Source organism: Muntiacus reevesi, chromosome 6 (assembly GCF_963930625.1).
Source record: "Muntiacus reevesi chromosome 6, mMunRee1.1, whole genome shotgun sequence".
Taxonomy (NCBI): Eukaryota; Metazoa; Chordata; class Mammalia; order Artiodactyla; family Cervidae; genus Muntiacus; species Muntiacus reevesi.
This window is the reverse complement of record NC_089254.1, coordinates 48,227,114-48,248,630: the sequence shown is the minus strand read 5'-3', so window position 1 is coordinate 48,248,630 and position 21,517 is coordinate 48,227,114. Positions and strand designations below refer to the sequence as shown.

The 21,517-nt window shown below is 37.1% G+C and overlaps 1 protein-coding gene across 1 annotated transcript in view; it reads left to right on the top strand.

The window, feature by feature from the left end:
• CFTR (CF transmembrane conductance regulator) overlaps positions 1–21,517 on the top strand; it is a 197,247-nt gene that overhangs the window by 116,875 nt on the left and 58,855 nt on the right. The window contains exons 18-23 of the mRNA XM_065938474.1: positions 3,448–3,485; positions 3,939–4,189; positions 7,372–7,451; positions 12,868–13,018; positions 14,171–14,398; positions 16,961–17,061. Of these exons, the coding sequence (XP_065794546.1) occupies positions 3,448–3,485; positions 3,939–4,189; positions 7,372–7,451; positions 12,868–13,018; positions 14,171–14,398; positions 16,961–17,061 (849 nt within the window). The remainder of the gene's footprint in view (positions 1–3,447; positions 3,486–3,938; positions 4,190–7,371; positions 7,452–12,867; positions 13,019–14,170; positions 14,399–16,960; positions 17,062–21,517) is intronic.

The following is a 21,517-nucleotide window of genomic DNA, read 5'->3' as shown; positions in this document are numbered from 1 at the left end:
CTATAAAGAACACTGAATGCTGAAGAATTGATGCTTTTGAACTGTGGTGTTGGAGAAGACTCTTGAGAGTCCCTTTGCAAGAACATCCAACCAGTCCATCCCAGAGGAAATCAGTCCTGAATATTCATTGGAAGGACTGATGCTGAAGCTGAAACTCCGATACTTTGGCCACCGGATGTGAAGAACTGATTCCTTAGAAAAGACCCTGATGCTGGGAAAGATTGAAGGCAGGAGGAGAAGGGGACAGCAAAAGATGAGATGGTTGGATGGCATCACCAGCTCAATGGACGTAAGTTTGAACAAGCTCTGTTAGTTGGTGATGGACAGGGAAGCCTGGCATGCTGCAGTCCATGTGGTCTCAAAGAGTCAGACATGACTGAGTGACTGAACTGAACTGAAGTTCTTTATGATAGAATTTTGGATCATTATACCTCTCCCGGTTATATTCACATTTTGGAACTTTTTCTATACCTGATCTTGGCAATGTTGTCTTTTCATGCCTATTTTCTTTTGTTGTAAGTATCAGACTTGTGCTGGCCAGGTTAGGTAATCATACGTTCCTACTACGTCTTGAATATATTCTTGCTCTAGTTCTCCATCACATCTTGTTTTTGAAACCATACTGTTGGGGTTTTACTACATACCTGATCAACCTTTATCTATCACATCTCCAGGGATGTTTACTAGTTCATTTATCAAAATTTGTCTTTCAGATATAGGCACTTGGTTTCTCTTTGTATATGTATATACTATGGTACTCTAGTCCCAACGTGCCATTATTTTTTAAATCATACAGACAAATCATCTATATAGTTTAAATCATGATCTAGTTTCTAAATACTGGCTACTAGTTTTTCATTTGTGGTCATTTGCAAAGTGTGTGAATGATCACGTTGCCTGTTCATGGATCTGTCCTTAGAGAACACTGTCATCAGCCTCCTGCTGTTTAGACGGGTATAGAATGAGTGTGTGCAGGTGGTGAGCATATGCATGCTCAGTGTCTCCAACTCTGCGACCCCATGGACTGCAGCCCACGAGGCTCCTCTGTTCATGGAATTTTCCAGTCAAGAATACTGGAGTGGGTTGCCATTTCCTCCTCCAGGGGATCTTCCCAACCCAGGGATCAAACCCACATCTCTCATGTTGCAGGCAGATTATTTACCACTGAGCTACCTGGAAATAAGTACTCCAGCTAAAACCCTACAGAGCTAATAGGTTTAATTTATTCATGCCCTGCCCAGTACAGTATCCACCTGCTATGTATGACCATGTAAATTAAATTGTTTAAAATGAAACAAAATATAACATTCAGTTCCCCAGTCACCCACACTGGCCACATTTCAAGGTATCAAGTGCCACTTGTATTAAGTGGTAATGACACTGAACAGTGCAGATACTGAACTTTTCTATTTTTGTGGACATTTCTGTTGGACATTGCTGATCTAGACTATACCCTTTTCAGCATGATAAGGAATACTGCTTCAAGCCCTAACAAAGCTGAAAATAATGACCTTTTTACTTTCGTTCTTTAATCTTTCAGGACTTGTCATTCTATCATAAACTGCATGAACTTTATAACCTCAGACATTTTAGAAATTAAATGCTGGAACTTGCCTGCTCAATCGTTTATACATGACCCAGACATTTTTATTAAAGTCATTACATCAAGTCCTTGGAAACATTTGTGTTCCAATCAGTAAAAGTAGTTTGAGTTGGTGGTTCCATAAGTGGTCTCTGTTGACAAGAGCCACGAAATACCTTTATATTGCACAGATTAGACCAGGGTCTTTGAACAACTGCTTTGGTTGTTCCATAGTAAATGTTATAGAATATTTATTTCTTGGATTTACTCGCATTCAGAAACATTGGAATGCCAACATTGTTGACACTTCTTTCATTGAAACAAAGAGGGACTATAATAACCAAAGAGTAACTGAGAAATATACCCTTTGATTTGATTAGTAATTTGATTAGTATTGAGAAATCAGAAAACATTTGTACTGTAACAGAGACTTTTGAAGTAGCAAGATTATTGCTCAGTTTCTTGTCATTTTGAATTCACTTGAATTTCAAGGAGAGAAAGGTACTTTTTGTCAATAGGTGCATGGAGGCCATGTGTAATAAAAAAAGGAAATTGTGAATGATGCCATAAACTTTTTCATTATGATACTCCAATCTGATAGGCAAATTTACCTGAAATGGGGCTTCTCTCGTAGCTCAGTCAGTAAAGAATCTACCTGCAATGCAGGAGACATGGGTTCAATGGGTCTGGAAGATCTCCTGGAGAAGGAAATGACAACCCACTCCACTTCTTCTTGCCTGGAGAATCCCATGGACAGAGGAGCCTGGCAGGCTACTGTTCATGAAAGAGTCAGATACGACTTAATGACTAAACCACCACTATATACTATTTAAACTATAAGACTTCATAATGTAATTTCTTAATTACTGCTAACTGTTCTCCATAATTTTTATGTGGTACTGTTAAGTGTTTAAGTTGATTATGAAATAATACATAGATTTCTTATAGCAAGCATATTTGTTTCTCCCCTATTTAGTTTTGGTCTGTGTTCATTTTCAAATTTTTTTATTTTGCTTACGGTTTCTCCTATTTTTCTATTTGATTCTTTGTTAAAGTTATTATTGGCCTAATTGCATAATGTCAGTCTTATAATTGTGTAAATATTTCTAGTGTTATGATTGTGTTGGTATCATCACAAGATGGTTTCCCCACAGTGTTTAGGAAATTGGAATGCCAAATTGAAGTACAGTTCAGATAATTTAAATATCATGGAAACTAAAAACAAATCATAGTTGTTAATATTTTTTTTTAGTTATGGTATAGAATATTTGTTCCTCAGACAAAAATTTCCACCATGAGAAAGCCCACATAGTACCAGGAATATATGTTTTAATGTGAATGCACCTTATCTTTATTTTAAAAACTGTGAATTTTTGCACTTTTGAAATGTTAACTGAGTTTCCTGAATATGTATTTCATCCTTTCTCATAACTAATTGGCCTTATAGTTATGAGTCCCTCATAATCATTGTATGACGAATGAAATTATTTATAGCCACCAACGAGATCAGTTATCTGCCAGCAGGCTGAGAGTAATCTCTTCATAAGAAATAACTTTATTACTTAAAACATTTAACTGCACTGTTAGCTCTTCTGTGAGGTTCAGTGAATAGTTCCTGTTGAATGAAGGAGAGAAATGAACAAGTATTTCATTCAGTGAAATTTGAATTATATTGGTTTAACGTGTTCTCACCTCAAATAGTGGTTCCTAGAACAACTATTGCAGCTGCTGGACCCAGGAAAGTAAAGCCAAGGAGAATAAAATTGTGTGTATTTTGATATTGGTCATGGTGGAATTAGAGGTGGGTGTGGGAAGAATGGGACAGGATGATGGAAAAAAGTCAAGTGTGTGCTGTTCCCTTCCAGGTGGCTGCTTCTTTGGTTGTGTTGTGCCTATTTCCGAAGTGAGTATTCCACGTCCTATTGTGGATTGTATTTTGTTTCTGTTGATTATTTGGGTTTTATTAAACATTGTAATTTCCACTCTGCTTCATTTCCCCACAGTAATGTAGTAGAGAATTGAGTTCTTTTGTTTAAAATTGTGTGTGCAGTTTTTGTAGCTCATTATCAATTTTTAAAAGATCTAGTCATGTTTAGTTTCCATAAAAGGCAGTAACAATGTTTAAGACAACCTTGGACAGTTAATATTTTCTCTGAGTATTTGCAATTTTATCTTTTTCAGTGGTGGAAAGCTTAGTCTGCTTTCTTGCAATAGTAAGTCCTTCAGGTTAAAGGCATAAACTCCGCTAATGAAATATGTCGTATTGCTTTAGACTCAAATTCAGCATCATTTACGTGTATTGGTAATTCATTGGACAAGTTTGATTGTCAAATAATAATTTCCTTTTGCTTTACAGAATACTTTTTCAAGACAAAGGGAATAGTACTAAGAGTGCAAATAACAGTTATGCAGTGATCATCACCAGTACCAGCTCGTATTATATTTTTTACATTTATGTGGGAGTAGCTGACACTTTGCTTGCTCTAGGACTCTTCAGAGGTTTACCACTGGTGCATACTCTAATCACAGTGTCAAAAACTTTACACCACAAAATGCTACAGTCTGTTCTTCAAGCCCCTATGTCAACCCTCAACACGTTGAAAACAGGTACTTAACTAGATGTACAAAATGAAGCTGCTGCTCCTCCACAAAGAGGGGCTATAAGTTGGTTGATTTTGTAGTGATAACATTGGCTTTTGCATGGAGGCATTTACCCTTTGTTGAGCTTCCTTATGTTGGGCGTGGACCTGTCTCTGGTATTATAGGTTCTCAGGTACTGTCAGTCTTCATATTTCTGTTTATTAGAGTAGTGCAGTTTGTTAGGACATGATGCTGATGGGTCTGTAGCAGCAGAAGCAGGCCCTTCTGTGTCAAATATCCTTTTCTATTCAGATATTTGAGCTAGTTCCCTTCTAGGCATCTTGTTGTCAATGTATAGTGCTGTTTAAAAGGGGAGGTGATTTGAAGAGATCCGAAAAGCAAAATTCTTTTACTAATGAAATATTTTGATGAAATAGAGTAATCTAGTTTCATATAACTGTTCAAAGATAATCCCATAAATTCATTCCAAATTTTATTTTAAATGAGTGGGGGTATCCCAGATATATTTTGAAAGTACTTTTTACACTATCATAGAGGTTGGTAAAGGAGTACCATTTTTAGTTATAAGATCAGTAAGGTCTGAGGATCTAGTGTATTTTGTGGTGACCATAATTGATAAGAACTGGAATATTTGATTATAAAGGAAAAAATAAATTCCAAGCCTGAGAGTTTTAGAGTGATTTGTATCTAAAAATCTCAAGATAAGAATTAACCATCATTTTTTTTTTTCTGGGTAATAACATTTCAGTGTTAATATTCAAGAGGTTCTTCCTTATATTTATTCTGAAGCCCTGTGTGTCACTGAAGTCTTGCCTCATTTGGATATATTCATCACCATGCTTCCGTTTTAGAGCTAAGACGTTTTAGACCTGAAAGGGAATGTCCAATTACCTTCATCCAGTGATTTCATTTTTTTTCAGTGGGAGAGCTGAGCTTCAGAGAAGTTAGGGGTTTTACCCAAGATTCTAGCAGTGAGAAACAGGCAATGAGATATAATGGAAGGAGCATGGGCATTGTTTGAGGTCTGTCTTGTCCTCTTAAGAGTGATGATCATGGGCAAGTTACTCTTCTGAGACTTGCATCCACATCTGTAAAATGAGAAAAGGAATACTTATCTCAAAAGACCATTGTGAAATGAAATAAGGTCATCACCTACTGGCCGTTACATAGCCAACATCAGGTCAATGCCAATTACCCACTCTTATTACCTTTCTATTGTTTCCCATCTGAAATATACTAAGCACCAGAATGATGGTTTTTTTTTTCTTTTTTTACCAAAGTGACTTTCATTTTCTACACAAGATAAATACCATAGGCTACTCCCCCCACAATTTTGTATTTATTTATGAAAAGGTATACAAATATGATTAGTTAAATATGCTAAATAATATATCATTAGTAAGGACTAGGAGATAGTGACAAAAAATAAACATTGGATAATTCCTACATAAAGCCTTTTGCTGAGGGCTCAGATTGGCACAAAATAAATATAACATGGTCCAAGTGACCTCTAGAAGTTTACAATCTAGAAAAAAGACATAAGACATGTATACAAGCAACTATACAACATGTATATAATTATTATAACACAGAAGTGCTGACAAGATGTTTCAAAGGTATTCAGTGTACCCAGAGGAGGAAGGGATTAATTTGAACTGGTGCAAACATTGACGTGTCCTTGCCAGAGAGGCATTTGAATTGGACCAGGAAGGAGACAATATTTTTTAGCAAGTAGAGGTGGGGGAAAGGGTTTTCAGGCAGAGGGAACCACATGGGAAGTGCAAAGAAATAGGAGAGAGTAAAGTGTATTTAAAGAATAAATCAGATTGATTGAAACAGAATGTTTGAAAAGAGGAAGCTTGTTCCTCAGGTGGTTTAAGGTCAAAATCATGGAAGTTATTAAGTATTAAACTAAAAAATTACAACTTTATCCTGCAGTTCATGGGGGAGGGTAAATGATAAGATTCAATCTTATCAAAAACAATTTGTATAATATTATTGGGCTTCCCTGGTGGCTCAGAGGTTAAAGTGTCTGCCTGCAGTGCGGGAGACCTGGGTTCGAACCCTGGGTTGGGAAGATCCCTTGGAGAAAGAAATGGCAACCCACTCCAGTATTCTTGCTGGAGAATCCCATGGACACAGGATCCTGGTAGGCTACAGTCTACGGGGTAGCAAGGAGTCGGACACGACTGAGCAACTTCACTTCACTTCTATGTTATACTTTAATTGTATGTCTAACTCACCCCGAGGCAATGAATTCCTTAAGGGCCAGGAGCAGGGCTGATCCATGTCTGTTGTCTCCATGCCTAGCATTGTGCCCAGTGCCCCGTAGACACTCCATGTGTGACATTTTTTTCATTGAAGGAAAAAATGATCAGTCTTACAAATGTGAGTCTGTAATTTAGAAGACAGGCGGAAGTTAAATTGTCAGTGAAGACGGTAGAAAAGGAGAACATGGCCAGAGGGCCACGTGGTGGGCAGGGAGGGTTTGAGAACAGCCACAGGTTGTGCTGAGGTGTGTCAGAAAGGTGTGGAAGTTGAAAATTAGGGAGGCTCTACATTACGAAATAAGGGAATGATGAGAGCATAGCCAGAAAAATACGAAACTCAGGCTTGTAAGTGTGAGATTATGGTAGTAGGAGGCTGCCTATTCCTGACGTAATTTGTGATAGGGCTCTGTTAGAGACGTCGGGCTTTGTGTGAATCTTACAGCAATCTATATTTCAAAATTTCATAAAATATTCTATATATTCATAAAATATTACAGCAATCTGTATTTCTTGAACACAGAGTTATTTAGAATCTTTGTACAACAAGTTTCTTCGAATCCTTGTTGTTTGTTGTCACTCAGTCACTAAATCATGTCCGACTCTTTGTGACTCCATGGAGCAGTGCACCAGGCTCCCCTGTCCTTCACTGCCTCCCAGAGTTTGCACAAACTCATGTCCATTGAGTCGGTGTTGCCATCCAACCATTTTCTCACCCTCTGTTGCCTCCTCCTGTCCTCAGTCTTTCCCAGCATCAGAGAATCCTTGTACAACACTGAAATTGTCTATAGCCTTATATATCTGATTATATGTTCATTTGTATTTGAGTTTTGAATGCTTCTGCTATGAACCAAGTTTATCAAATTTTGGTATATCTTTTTAAGATTACTAGTTTTTGAAGAATTTTTCTTTACCTTGCAGGTGGGATCCTTAATAGATTCTCCAAAGATATAGCAGTTTTGGATGATCTTCTGCCTCTTACCATATTTGACTTTGTTCAGGTTTGTAAAAATAAGTATTATTAAGTGACTTCACTTTGTTGCACTTTTTAAAAGTATTTAGAAAAGTTATTAAGAGTAAATTAATTCTTGCTTATTTCTCATTTGGTTAAGAGTTTAAACCATGTCTAGTATATGAATCTTTTCAATATTAAAAAAAAATCTTCAAGATAGTCATAAATTTAGTAAATTCAATAATAAGTCAAAACTGTTTACCTGACCAATGTGTTCTGTTGTGCTAAGTTGCTTCAGTCATGTCCAACTCTTTCCAACCCCACGGCCTGTAGCCCATCAGGCTTCTCTGTCCATGGGATTCTCCAGGCAAGAACACTGGAGTGGGTTGCCATGCCCTCCTCCAGGGGATCTTCCTGACCCAGGGATTGAATCCAAGTCTTTTATGTCCTGCATTGGTAGGTGTGTTCTTTACCTCTAGTGCCACCTGGGAAGCCCTTACTTGACCAGAACCTAAGGCAATTCCTCATTTAGGTACAATAGCTCTCTACTTAGAAGTAGTTTAACTCTTATAACAGAGCACTTTCCCCCAAATTACTGTCCATGAAGTGTGACGTTTTTGACATTGGCATCACCTTTGATAGAAGTCACCTACATTCAGACTGCCCGGGTTACAATGACGATCAGTTGGTTTCCTGGTGGACTATAGTTTCACCCAATCTCATCCATGAACAACTTTGGCACAGATGGCTAGTTAGCAGTCTCGCAGTAAGGACCATAATGCTGGGACAGAAGTATAGGTAAGTTTTCAGGCAGGTGAGAGAGGAAGGAAAAATTCAGGATTAGTGAGGATTATCCCTGGGTTATAGATCTGAAGGCATCTCCAGGGCAGGCTGCCTCGAGCATGTGTCCTGGGATGGGGAGATTGATGGTGAAATGGAGCAGGGAAGAAGGTGAAGGTGACCTAGGGGTAACCTTGCTAGGATTCCATTAAGTGATAGAACTTGAGTGTTGTGAGTTAATAACCTTGGCTATTGAACCAGGTTTGAAAGCAGATTCCTGGCTGACTTGGGTTGAGCCTCAGGGAGTAAACCACAATGCAGTCTCAATGACCTCCTTGGAGACAGTTGGAACAGGATGCTGCCCATCTCGGGATGAGTTGCCCCTTTCTCCTCATCCCCCATCCCTCCTCCCACTCCCACCACTGAGAACCTATGAAATAAAATAAAGGTTGCCACTTTTGTGTGTATACACAACGATGTTAGCAGGTTCACAAAAACCAGATTGCCAGTTTGCCTCATCTGAAACGATTGGCACAGCCAAACACGTTAACCATTCCAAGTGAACTTTAGTATTTTGAGTTTCCTTCAGTTACTATGTTTAGGGATATAACTCAGCAGCTGCTGCTGGAATTCATTAAAAAAATGCTTTGAGTTCATCATGTAGAGAAGTGTTGCCCATGTCTTTAATTTCTGGACATTTCTTCCTTGTTCTATGCTTATAAATAACCAGACTGAAATATAATATTAAGTCAGTTAAAAAATAGAACGTGGACATCTTGACATAATTGCAAAAGGATTCATGAATGTTAGCCCTTGCTAATTTTTTCTTTAAAAACTTTTGTAGCCTGCTGAGTATTTTCTGAATCAGTGTAAGATTCATTTAAGAAATCCTTTGGGAGAGTTTCTTTTTGAACATTATTTTATGAAGTAGCACTTTTTGACACATGTGATGGTCTCCTCCTTTCTCTTACAACAATTTGAATAGTTTCTGCTCAACTTCTAGTGTTTTAGGGTCCTCTAGTCGTTGCCTCATAAGTGATTGGGCAGGGTTCCTTTATATTGATTTCCCTATTTTGTTTAGAAGAGGATCTCACATTATGGAAGCATGATATGGCAATCAAATACAATAAAAATTCAATTAATTTTGATTTTATTAAAAAATGCATGCATTAGAGAGGTCCTTTAAATTGTGAGTGCTGTTGGTTACACTTATGTTCAGGTTAGAAATTCCTTTCTAGTCACATTTCAGAAACAGGTTTTTCACAGAATAAGGCATACCTATGAATTTCTTTTTTCAAAAAAGTGTGATTTATATTAACTCTAGTTCTTAACATTTGATAATATTCTGGGAAATTTGCTTTCTGGCTTGGATACTGTATAGTGAAAATGAAAGATCCAGATTCTGTTTTGCAAATAGCACTATTTATTTTACCTTAAGTAAGACACTTAATCTCTAAGGATATCATGTTTCTAAAATGAGGAAGATGTCTGATGATGATCACTTTCAGTACTAAAGTCATATGCTTCAGATTGTCATACTGGAAATGGACCATAATGTGACAAATTTGAACTTGAAGCCACACAGAGAAAAATCTATCCTAGCATCCTGCTTATCTCTATGAGCTTCCCAGGTGGCTCAGTGGGTAAAGAATTCACTTGCAATGCAGGAAACATGTGTTTGATCCCTGGGTTGGGAAGATTCCCTGGAGGGCATGGCAACCCACTCTCACAGTATTCTTACCTGGAGAATCCCCATGGACAGAGGAGCCTGGCAGGCTACAGTCCATAGGGTCACAAAGAGTTGGATACGACTGAGCACACATAGAATTTATCTCTATGTTTGAGTGCCAATTTTTTTTCATGAAACAGAAGCCTGCACATCTTAAAATGTGCAAATCTTCTCTTTTCAACCTCAAAACCTTTAGGTTTTTTGATTTCCTCTGTCTTAATACAGTGAGCTCTTCTACTTTGATCTCTGCTGTCTTTTACATCTCCCCTCTCTTATTCATTCTATTAATTCCATTAATCTGTTACTTAAAAATTCTCAAGGGCTATCAATTATGAACTAAATTGCAGATCTGGTCTTCAATGCCTGGTTTTAAATAGATATTTATCAGTCAGTCAGTTAATGCACCTTCTAAATTATTTCAAAGTGATCCTTCATTCTTATCATCTGCTCCAGTTACACAGGTAACACCATGTTCCCTTCTGTGTTAGGAATACTTGGAAGCTGTTTTTGGTGGATGAAAATGGTGCCTTGCAGGTTTTATAGTCTGTTGATATTTTTTCCCCTTGAATTTTAGGACTTTGATAAGCTTGAATGGGAATTAAGATCTGTACTCATATTTCCATCTTGTATTTAAGTCTATTTGTTTATTTTGCTGTCCTCTCTTTAATACACCTGGTCTGATGTGACTTGTTTCTTATTCACTATGAATTAAAAGCTAGGACAGAATTTAAAGTTTCTTTGTGTAATTAGAATACCAAGCATATTAAAATAGTGCCTTTAGTTTTGCATAAGTGCTAAGTTATTACCTTCTGACCTCAGTGCCTAAGGATGACTCCTTACAGAGCAGACTGAGTTGTTTTCCTCAAAGTTTAGACTTAGTTTTTCACCTCTCAGGTAGGGCTATATTACGAATGATTATAATCACTGGAAGTCTACATTGTGACTATTTCATCACTTTCAGTTGTTCCACCTTATCCATTATTCTCAGACCTTCTGTTGTACTGGTTGGGTCGGCTACACAGTTCTTCCTGTTGTATTGTAACACAGTTACAATTTCATTCCTAAGAATATCAACCATTTCAGCAATAATTAAAAAAACAATGATCACTTTCCCCACTCATTGTTATAATACAAAAGCTCCAGATTGGAATTATATGGTAAAAATAGCAGAAGACAAATGAACATAGTGCCCTTTATAATTGTCAACAGTAAACAGATGAACAAACCCTGATTCTAGTGAAATAGCTGAATGTTTCCGTGCCGTAAATGCAACACTATTTATCTTTCATACACACTGGTGTTTCATAAAATGGCTCATTTAAATTAAATTGTAGTTCCTAGTAAATAATGCTTGGAAGTTAATTTTTCTCTTTTTTTCCCGTAAGACTCTCTTTATGAGAAATGAGTATCCTCAGTTAAAAAACTGAGTCCTCTGCACTGATGAAGTCTTGTCATGTAGTAACTAGGGTGATTGAGGCTTTCTCATTGTACTGGTGGCTCTTGTAGGGCAAGAGCAGAATAGAGAGGACTTTGCTTAAATTGGCTTCCCTGACAGCTCAGTTGATAAATAGTCCGCCTGCGATGCAGGAGACCACGGTTTGATCCCTGGGCTGGGAAGATCCCCTGGAGAAGGTAAAGGCTACCCACTCCTGTATTCTGGCCTGAAGAATTCCATGGACTGTTTAGTCCATGGGGTCGCAAAGAGTCAGACATGACTGAGTGATTTTCACTTTTACTTTCCTTAAATTATTGTCGTCATATGTAGTTAGTCCAGGGTCTGGCACAGCAAAGATTTTTCTGAGTATTTCTTGAACAAAAATGAGTGAAGGGCTGGTACTGTAGAATATGATGATGGACACGTTAGAGGCATTTTCTCTATTACACGTATTGTTGAGATATGATCATCTGAAGCTTTAGATGAAAATAACAACCCATTCAAAGAAGATTTATGCAGATGTTACATCCTCATTCATGTTTCCATCTGCCAAAATGTTCTGTATTTCTGCATCAGTTGGAAAGTGTATGTGTCACTCATGGCAGCTGGTAGAGAACTGGATTGCTGATTATCAGATAGATATTATGATAGGTTTATTTTTCAACTCTTATTGTGACAGCTACCTTATTTATACTTTATTCACATGGGTAATTATGGAGCAAATGCTGGCAGATTTTTTTTTTTTTACTTTTTTATACATATGAATTTTGTGTCACTTGGAAATATAGAATTTAAGCCTTTAACTTGATTTGAGGAACACCAGTATAATCACCTTGTTTCTGAGACCGCCCACATGGCTTCAGTTTTGGGGTGGATAATGTGAAGAACTATCTCTAATGAACGGGCTTGACTTAAACACAAAATTCATTTGATAACACATAAGAGAAAAAATGGTCTGATTTCAAATTAAATCAGCCCTACCCCCAAAATCTTCTTTTTTTTTTTCCCGCATCAAGGCCATCTTCAGTTGTTTTACGGGCAAAGAACAAAAACAGAAAGGGGAGTAAAACTCAAGTATAATTTTTTTTTCAATCTTAAATGTTAATCATCTAGATTCAGAGAAATCAAGTAGCTTACCTAGATGACCATTCATACTAAAATTATTTTAAAATAAAGTTTTTTTTAAAAGAAGCCCAGGCTAGAAAGAATTACGTTCATTTAAAATTTTTCATACAACACTTTGAAGAGTATAGGAAGTGGAAATAGACTAAGATACAAGAATACCATGTTTTCTAAACTTCAAAATGTTATTATGAGCAACCTAAGCCATTTTTGGAATTTTGATAGATCTTATGAAAAATGTGTTTTAATGTGACCATCTTCCCAGTAGGAAGATACCTGCCCTGTATTTAAAATGGAACAGAGTGCGAAAACCTTGTTTAGAAAACATTGGTAACATACCTTGTCTACTTTGCAGCATGGAAATATTTACTTATCACTGTGTTTTCTTTGATCCTACAGTTGTTATTAATTGTGATTGGAGCTGTGGTGGTCGTCTCAGTGTTACAACCCTACATCTTCTTAGCTACAGTGCCAGTGATAGCAGCTTTTATTCTCTTGAGAGCCTACTTCCTCCACACCTCCCAGCAACTCAAGCAGCTGGAATCTGAAGGTATGGTACAGCTTGTGACATGCCCACAAGAGCTACCTGTGGATATTTATCTGCAATTCATCTACTTTTTCAAAATGTTTTTCCTGTTTTTAAACTCTTGCATGATATGACAATGAGTTTTAAAAATGTCTAAGTATACTTCAACTTTGATTCAGGGCCATTTCTATACATTCTCATCATATATACCTCTCCTGGTTCTTATATTTTGTTAATAAATAATTTTTATTATAACAAGTAACAGATTTTACATATTAATTAACAAATATCAAATGTATTAATAAACAGCAAATTTTTTAACAAAAGTATCATTAAATGTTATTTTTGAGAATTTGACCATTGCCTGCCTTTAGATTTAAAGTGTAGTGTTAAACCACAAACTCTGCAAAACTATTTAAGTATAGAAAAGAAAACAGTAAGTTATAAAACACATGTAGATTATTTTTATGAATTAATGACTGTGATTTCATTTTGATTTTAAAACAGGTATATAGAGTCTTAGGAGGCTTGATGTATATGATATCTGTTCTTAATTATATGAATTAAAATTTGAAATGATAGTGCCACTATTTCTAAAGGTTTGTCTGTGTTCCTAAATGAGACTGGACAACGTTCTTTTAAGACACCTTTCCTTTCTCTCCAGGAGTCTGCTTTTTGGTGCGCCCCCAAACACTGCTTGAGCTCTTTGGAAAGCACATTGTTCAATAACAGCCTTTGTTTAGGTGCATTTTCAGGGGATATATTTCCAGTGTTCGTCTACATTGAAGGTTATTTGCTAAATTAAGTCACACAGACTTTCTTAATTGAGGCATTGAAGGAATTGTCTCAAAAGAGAAACATTTTCAGCAGTGATTAATTTAGGATTAGTCAGATAAACAATACCCAGTGGTAGCCAAGGCATATGAATTAATAATGGCAACGATTTTGTAATAAGTTTCCATCCATGGTAACCAAGTTAAAAAGGAGGGTAACTCATTTAAAAAATTACAGATTGCATCTATTCAAAGTTTGCGCCACAATGAAAAACCTTTCTATCCAATGACGTCCATTGTTTGATTACTTGTTTGATTACTCTTTAAGTTACGCTTTCTAAAGTAAGAATTTGCATTATGTATTTGCATGACTTGCATTGTTCTCTATGGAAATATTTCACAGGCAGGAGTCCGATTTTCACTCATCTTGTTACAAGCTTAAAAGGACTATGGACACTTCGTGCCTTTGGACGGCAGCCTTACTTTGAAACTTTATTCCACAAAGCTCTGAATTTACATACTGCCAACTGGTTCTTGTATCTGTCAACACTGCGCTGGTTCCAAATGAGAATAGAAATGATTTTTGTCATCTTCTTCATTGCTGTTACCTTCATTTCCATTTTAACAACAGGTACTATGAACTCCTTAACTATTTAGCTAAGCATTTAATTTAAAGCTTTGTCAGCCAGTAAAATGCTGCATTCATGTAAGTTAAAATTTTTAGGTATCATTAAATAGATTTTTTTATTCATCAAAAATTTGTTTATTGTTGAATTAATGATTTCTGTGAATTAGAGTTGCAGTTGAAAAACTGAGATATATATATTTCATCACAAGTAAAATGAAAACCTGTATAGACAAGTGAACTATTCTAATGAAAAAAGTTGAATTACTGGGCTATAAGAAGTATTGAGATATATATGTTACAGTGAAGGAAGATTCCGAGGGACTGCCCAATTTGATGGGTGGGTTGGTTGTAAGAACAGAATTCTGTTCAAACAAAATGAAGCAAATGTTGGAGAGTTACAGGAGGGCCTCGTGGGCAGAAGGCACACTGCACCTCCACGGGAAATGGACCAGTCGTGGAGAGTCATACTCAGAGCTTCCCATCTCTGGAGGCCAGATGCTGGCCATGTCCATTCCTTTCTGTGGCCACTTTATTCATTTCTCTTTCTCTAAAGACTGGTTTGGTTAATGTCGCAGAGCTGTGCAACAGTGACCTAGTATGGCCTTTCCAGTCAGGGCCCTTGAGGGAACAGCTGAGTTCCTCTGTCCAGTGACCAAGTATTGACAAGAACAGCAGACAGGCTCCTAGTGGCTCCGAGGTCCACCGGCAGTCCCCCAGGTGCTGAGAGAGTAGTGGGTTCCTCACCTTCACTGTTCTCTCAGCCCAGGGCTTTGGGAAATGACTCTGCAAAAGGAATTCAAGGCGGCAGGCAAATGAAGGAAATCCTTAGCAGTGCAATAGTGTGGGGCAACCTTAAAACAAAATACAGTTTCTTTTGTGGTTCAGAATTAAACAATTTTTTCTTTAATTAAGTTATTTGAAACAAGATCCGAGAGGACTGAATGAACAAGGATTTGTTAACAGTGAAATCACACCAATATATCATGTACTATAATGTAATGATTAAGGATCTGATTGAATCCTGGCTTATGAGGCATGATAAAGCATTCAAGAATCAGTATCGCCCAGGATACTATGAAATCGGATGCCCAGCCAGAGTGAATGTTAGCCACACAGCTAGTATCAGCCCTGCCTCTGCTGGTCTTCAGCTGTGGTGACTTGTACACTTTAGTCGGCTACTCTAAAGCCTCATTTTCCTCATGTGTAAATAAACACAATAGTGCCTATTTCATAAGTTTGTGGTGAGAATTAAATGTGATAATTTGTGCAAAGCACTTAGTGTAGTGCCTGGTCCATAGTAGGTACCCAAAAATCTTATGTTACTTACTATTGTTATTATTTTTAAAATTTTATCTTACTCTCATCTTAATCAGAATGAGTAATGTATTGGGCCCTGGATAAATTTTACCTGTTTAAAATAAGTGATTTAGTATTAAAACCACATACCTGCTGTCTATGGTTTGTCTTCTATTAGAATAATTATGGAAGCAGAAATTTCAATTCATAATCATAGGATGACTTGTTTCTCCCAATTTTAGAGCCCTAAAATTGTTTTATCATGCATTACAGCTGCAGGGCTTGACTCTCAGTTAAGATGACATAAATTTATAACAATTTAAGGAAATTCTTAATAGAAAAACTTTAGGGCCATGAATACAGAGTATTTGTCAATTTTAATTAGTGGTCCCCTCTAGCTCTTAAAGGGCTTTCCTGGTAGCTCAGATGGTGAAGCGTCTACCTACAACACAGGAGACCTGGATTCGATCCATGGGTTGGGAAGATCCCCTGGAGAAGGAAATGGCAACCCACTCCAGTTTTCTTGCCTGGAAAATCCCATGGACCAAGGAGCCTGGTAGGCTATACAGTCTGTGGGGTTGCAAAGAGTCGGACACGACTGAGCAACTTCACTTTTACTTCACTAGCCCTTAAAAACTAACTACTCTAATTAAGCATTTGAGTATTGTTCTTCCTATCTGAACTAATCAATTTTTTAACTCAAAGGGCAGTCTTCTCTTTTTCCAAATGGCAGACCCATGAGTTCTGACTTCTCTATGAAACTCTAAGTTCTTTCTTCCCAACAGCATCTGATTGACAGAGAAAAGTCCTCCTTACAAAGACATGAAGCGCATCTAAACATCTTCTGAATGCTGCTCACACACCTCTCTCCTGCTTTTGACTTCTTTGTAGAGAAGCGTATTCAGACACAGAAAGTCTTTCCATTGTCCGTTGTAGTCTTTGAAGATATTATTACTTACAGAGTAATAGTAGAAGAGATAAAAATTACATTACCCAACACCAACATCCCATTTAATATCTGAAGCATTTAAAAAAGGGCAACTCTTTACTAATATGCAGTCATTCTTTGATTTAAAATGTTGGTTGAATACTAACAGGGCATATTATCACTAGTGATGCATGCTGTGGGGAACTGAGATGAAAAATGGTTTAAATTGGCACAGAATCTAAATGTAACTTTAACATATGCTATCTTCTAGGTATACATAAAGCGGTTCACAGAAAAGAGAAATAGCCTAAAGTTTGTTTATATATATTTTCCACCTATAGGTGAAGGAGAAGGAAGAGTTGGGATTATTCTAACTTTAGCCATGAATATCATGGGTACATTGCAGTGGGCTGTAAACTCTAGCATAGATGTGGATAGCTTGGTAAGTATTTTTTTTTAACTTTTATGAAAAAATTCAGACAAACCAAAAAGTGTAGATAATAGTATAAGGGATGACTATATACCCAGCCCCAGCTTAAGAAATAAAACACTGCAGATCAGTTGAAGTTCACTGTTTGTATCTCTTATTAAACCCGTATCTCTTCTTTCTTCCATATAAATAGCCACAATCAAGCTCTGGTGCTACTATGAACATTTTTGCAGTTTCTTGCCTAGGATTTTTCTAGGATAGCCACCCAAGAGTGGTTTTGTTGGGTCATAGAATTCACCCAGGTTCAACTTTGCTAGATGGTGCCAAATTGTTCTAAGATCTGTTGTACCAGATTATACTCCCATCAAAAGAGTATAAAAGGGGACTTCCCTCTGGTGGTACAGTGGCCAAGATTCCATGCCCCCAGTGCAGGGGGCCCAGGTTTGACCCCTGGTCAGAGAACTAGATCCCACATGCTGCAACTGAGACCCTGTACAGTCAAATAAATAAGTATTCTTTAAAAAAAAGAGAGTGTAAGAATTGTCAGAGGTCCATAGGTATTATATACAACACTTGATAATGTCAGACTTTTAAAAAAAATTGAAGTATAGTTGATTTACAGTATTGTGTTAGTTTCAGGTTATGCCAAAGTGATTCAATGATATGTATTTTTTTAGATTATTTTCAATTATTACTTATTACAAGATATTGAACCTACTTCCCTGTGGAGACTTTGTTGCTTTGTTGCAATCTTTGTTGCTTATCTATTTTATATATAGTAGTTTGTATCTGCTAATCCCAAACTCCTTTATTTCTCCCCCATTCCTTCCCTTTTGGTAACTGTAACTGTTTTCTGTATCTGTGAGTCATTTCTGTTTTGTATATAGGTTCAGTTGTATTGATTTTTTGATTCCATTTATTGAATATATATATATGTATGATGTATAGCATTTGTATTTCTCTACTTAATATGATACTCTATAGGTCCATCCATGTTGCTGGAAATTGCATTATTTCATTCTTTTTTATGGCTGAGTAGTGTTTTACTGTATGTATGAATCACATCTTCTTTATCCATTTGTCTATCCATGAACCACTTAGGTTGCTTCCATGTCTTGGCTATGGTAAATAGTGATACTGTAAAAATTAGGATACATGTATATTTTTAAATTAGTTTTTATCTTTTCCAGACATATGCCCAGGAGCAGGATTGCTACTTCAAATGGTAGCTCTATTTTTAATTTATTTTAAGGAAGCTTCATACTGTTTTCCATAGTGGGTACTCAAATTTACATTCCCACTATTTGGAGGGTGTAGGAGGGTTCACTTTTCTCCACAGCCTCCCCATCATTTATTACCCTTTTGGTTTAGGTTCTTTCTTGACCTTTTGGGTCTTTTTCTTTTTCTCTGAGACAGTTGATATGTTCTCAAAATGCTCACATTCATTCAGTTGTTGAAATGTGTATAATCAACTTCTGTCAGAATAAATATCATTGTAAAATATACCTCTAGGGAAAAACCAAATTTTTTCATGCCCTCTTTTTGCCCTTGTGACAATATTTTATTTAACAAAAGCATTTTAATAATTCATTGAAATGTCATTTAACTTTAATATGATTTATAGCAGAGTTTCATTTTAGTTTCACCAGCTCTTTTTAGTGACTCCATGTATCTCCTTACTTAGCTCGTATACTTTTGGGGTTGAGTCTTGTAAATGTACTTTAAAATGTTTCTGTTGAAAAATAGCAGGAGAATATTAAGTAAATATTGTACTGGCATCTATTTAATTCTTTGCTCAAACTTTCCCCAACTTTGACATTACAGTTAAAATGCTCATGTACTTCTTTTTCTTTATCTGGAAGCGTTTGTTCACCTTGTATATGCACAATTATTTTCTCTTTATTGTATTAATTTCCTTGGTTTATGTAACAGCCTCTACAGCCTCTCATTGTTTGGTGCCTGTGTGTTTTGCATGTCTAATCGCCATTAAAGTTTCTTTCAAGCTTTTTTATTTAGCTAGTTTTTCATGTGGTCATCCTAGACTTGTGACCTGTGCTTTGACTTTCATCTCCTGGCATAACAGAATCTCTACAATAAGGTATTATGTTATAATACAGTCCGTGAAAAGTATCAATATTTGGAGCTCATCATATTTTTAAAAGTTATATTCTTTTGTTTGAATATCAAAGTGATCACGTTAGTTTATGTTTTGTTGACAAATAGCACAAGTGGTCTTGCCTGAGTCTTTGTTGGCATTTATCTAGTTATTAATTCCATCTTGCTGCTTCCACCCCTGCAACTGCTACAGCTGTCCAGTAATCTGTTAGTTTTCACCTAGCATATGTTGAAAGTAGGAGGGGAGAGAGCTGTAACCTCAGATTTCATGTTTACATATATGTTAACACTAAAGGTCCTTGGAACCGCTGAAGTAAAAACTCATTTTACTTTATTGAGTTCTGAAATGAATTTAGACCTCAGGTGTTTTTGTTTTTGTTTTGTTTTTTCTGCCACATCTTGCGGCAAGTAGGATCTTAGTTCCATAACAGGTTATGGTTCCATAACCATAACCTGTACCCCGTCCATTGGAGGCATGGAGTCTTAACCACTGGCCCCGGGGATATCCCTCCACATGAGTTTAAAATGCAATAAACAAGGTGTTTTGTTTGACACTTTTAGTTTTTTAGTACAGAGGTAGCCAGGAAAAAAAAACTTCAGACTTGGAAAGAATATTTCATTTACCCATCTGACTGAGTTTAGGCATGAACGTCAAACGTCAACAGAAATATGAAGTTCCAAGAATATGACTTCACTGCTCATCCATTCATTTACTCAGGTGCCCAGACTTCCTTAGCTTTCAGCCAGTGAAGGTATTAATAATATTTGGATGGTAACACCTCCTCATCACAGCCTCAGGTAGCTTTGTAGTTTTGACTAACTACACATTTCAGAGGTTGGCACTCAAAACTGGTCAGCAAACCTTTTAATACATTTTCCTGATAAGTTCTTTCTGTTTTATTCCCTAAGATAGCCCTTTATCACCTTCTTGACTCTTCTCAGGTGCTCTAATAATTCTACCTCCAGCATTTTCAGTCAATAATCTTGCTATATATGTCATAGAAAAAAAAAAAAAAAAAAAGATGGAGCCAGAAAGAATTTCCTCCTTTCTTTCCACTAGTTGTAACATCATTCTGCACCACTGCTCATATGTTCCAGTTCCCTCCATGTCTCTGCTCCTGTGTAAAGGCCGGTATATGCAATTAACTCCTCTTGTGGTACCTTTCTCCCTAGCATAAAAATACCATCCCTTGATCTAACACCCCATTTCTTTGACCTATTTTTAGCAGAAATTCTTGAAACAGTACCTTATTCCATGTCATCCTCCCAGTTCTTTCCATCAGTCGGTCAGTTCAGTCACTCAGTTGTTTCCGACTCTTTGTGACCCCATGGACTGCAGCATGCCAGGCTTCCCTGTCCATCACCAACTTTTGGAGCTTGCTTAAACTCATGTCCATCGAGTTGCTGATGCCATCCAACCATCTCATTCTCTGTCATCCCCTTTTCCTTCTGCCTTCAATGTTTCCCAGCATCAGGATCTCTTCAAAAGAGTCAGTTCTTCGCATCAGGTAGCCAAAGTATTGGAGTTTCAACTTCAGCATCAGTCCTTCCAATGAACATTCAGGACTGATTTCCTTTAGGATGGACTGGTTGGATCTCCTTGCAGTCCAAGGGACTCTCAAGAGTCTTCTCTAACACCACAGTTCAAAAGCATCAATTCTTTGGCTCTCAGCTTTCTTTATGATCCAACTCTCACATCCATACATGACTACTGGAAAAACCATAGCTTTGACTAGATGGACCTTTGCTGACAAAGTAACATCTCTGCTTTTTAATATGCTATCTAGGTTGGTCATAACTTTTCTTCCAAGGAGCAAGCGTCCTTTAATTTCATGGCTGCAGTCACCATCAGTAGTGGTTTTGGAGCTCAAGAAAATAAAGCCTCTCACTGTTTCCATTGTTTCCCCATCTATTTGCCATGAAGTGATGAACTGGATGCCATGATCTTCATTTTCTGAATGTTGAGCTTTAAGCCAACTTTTTCACTCTCCTCTTTCACGTTCATCAAGAGGCTCTTTAGTTCTTCTTCACTTTCTGTCATAAGGGTGGTTTCATCTGCTTATCTGAGGTTATTGATATTTCTCCCAGCAATCTTGATTCCAGCTTGTGCTTCATCCAGCCCAGCATTTGGCATGATGTACTCTGCATATAAGTTAATTAAGTAGGGTAACAATAAACAGCCTTGATGTACTCCTTTCCCAGTTTGGAACCAGTCTGTTGTTCCAAGTCTGGTTCTAACTGTTGGTTCTTGACCGGCATACAGATTTCTCAGGAGGTAGGTAAGGAGGTCTGGTATTCCCATCTCTTGAAGAATTTTCCACAGTTTGTTGTGATCCACACCATCAATACCATC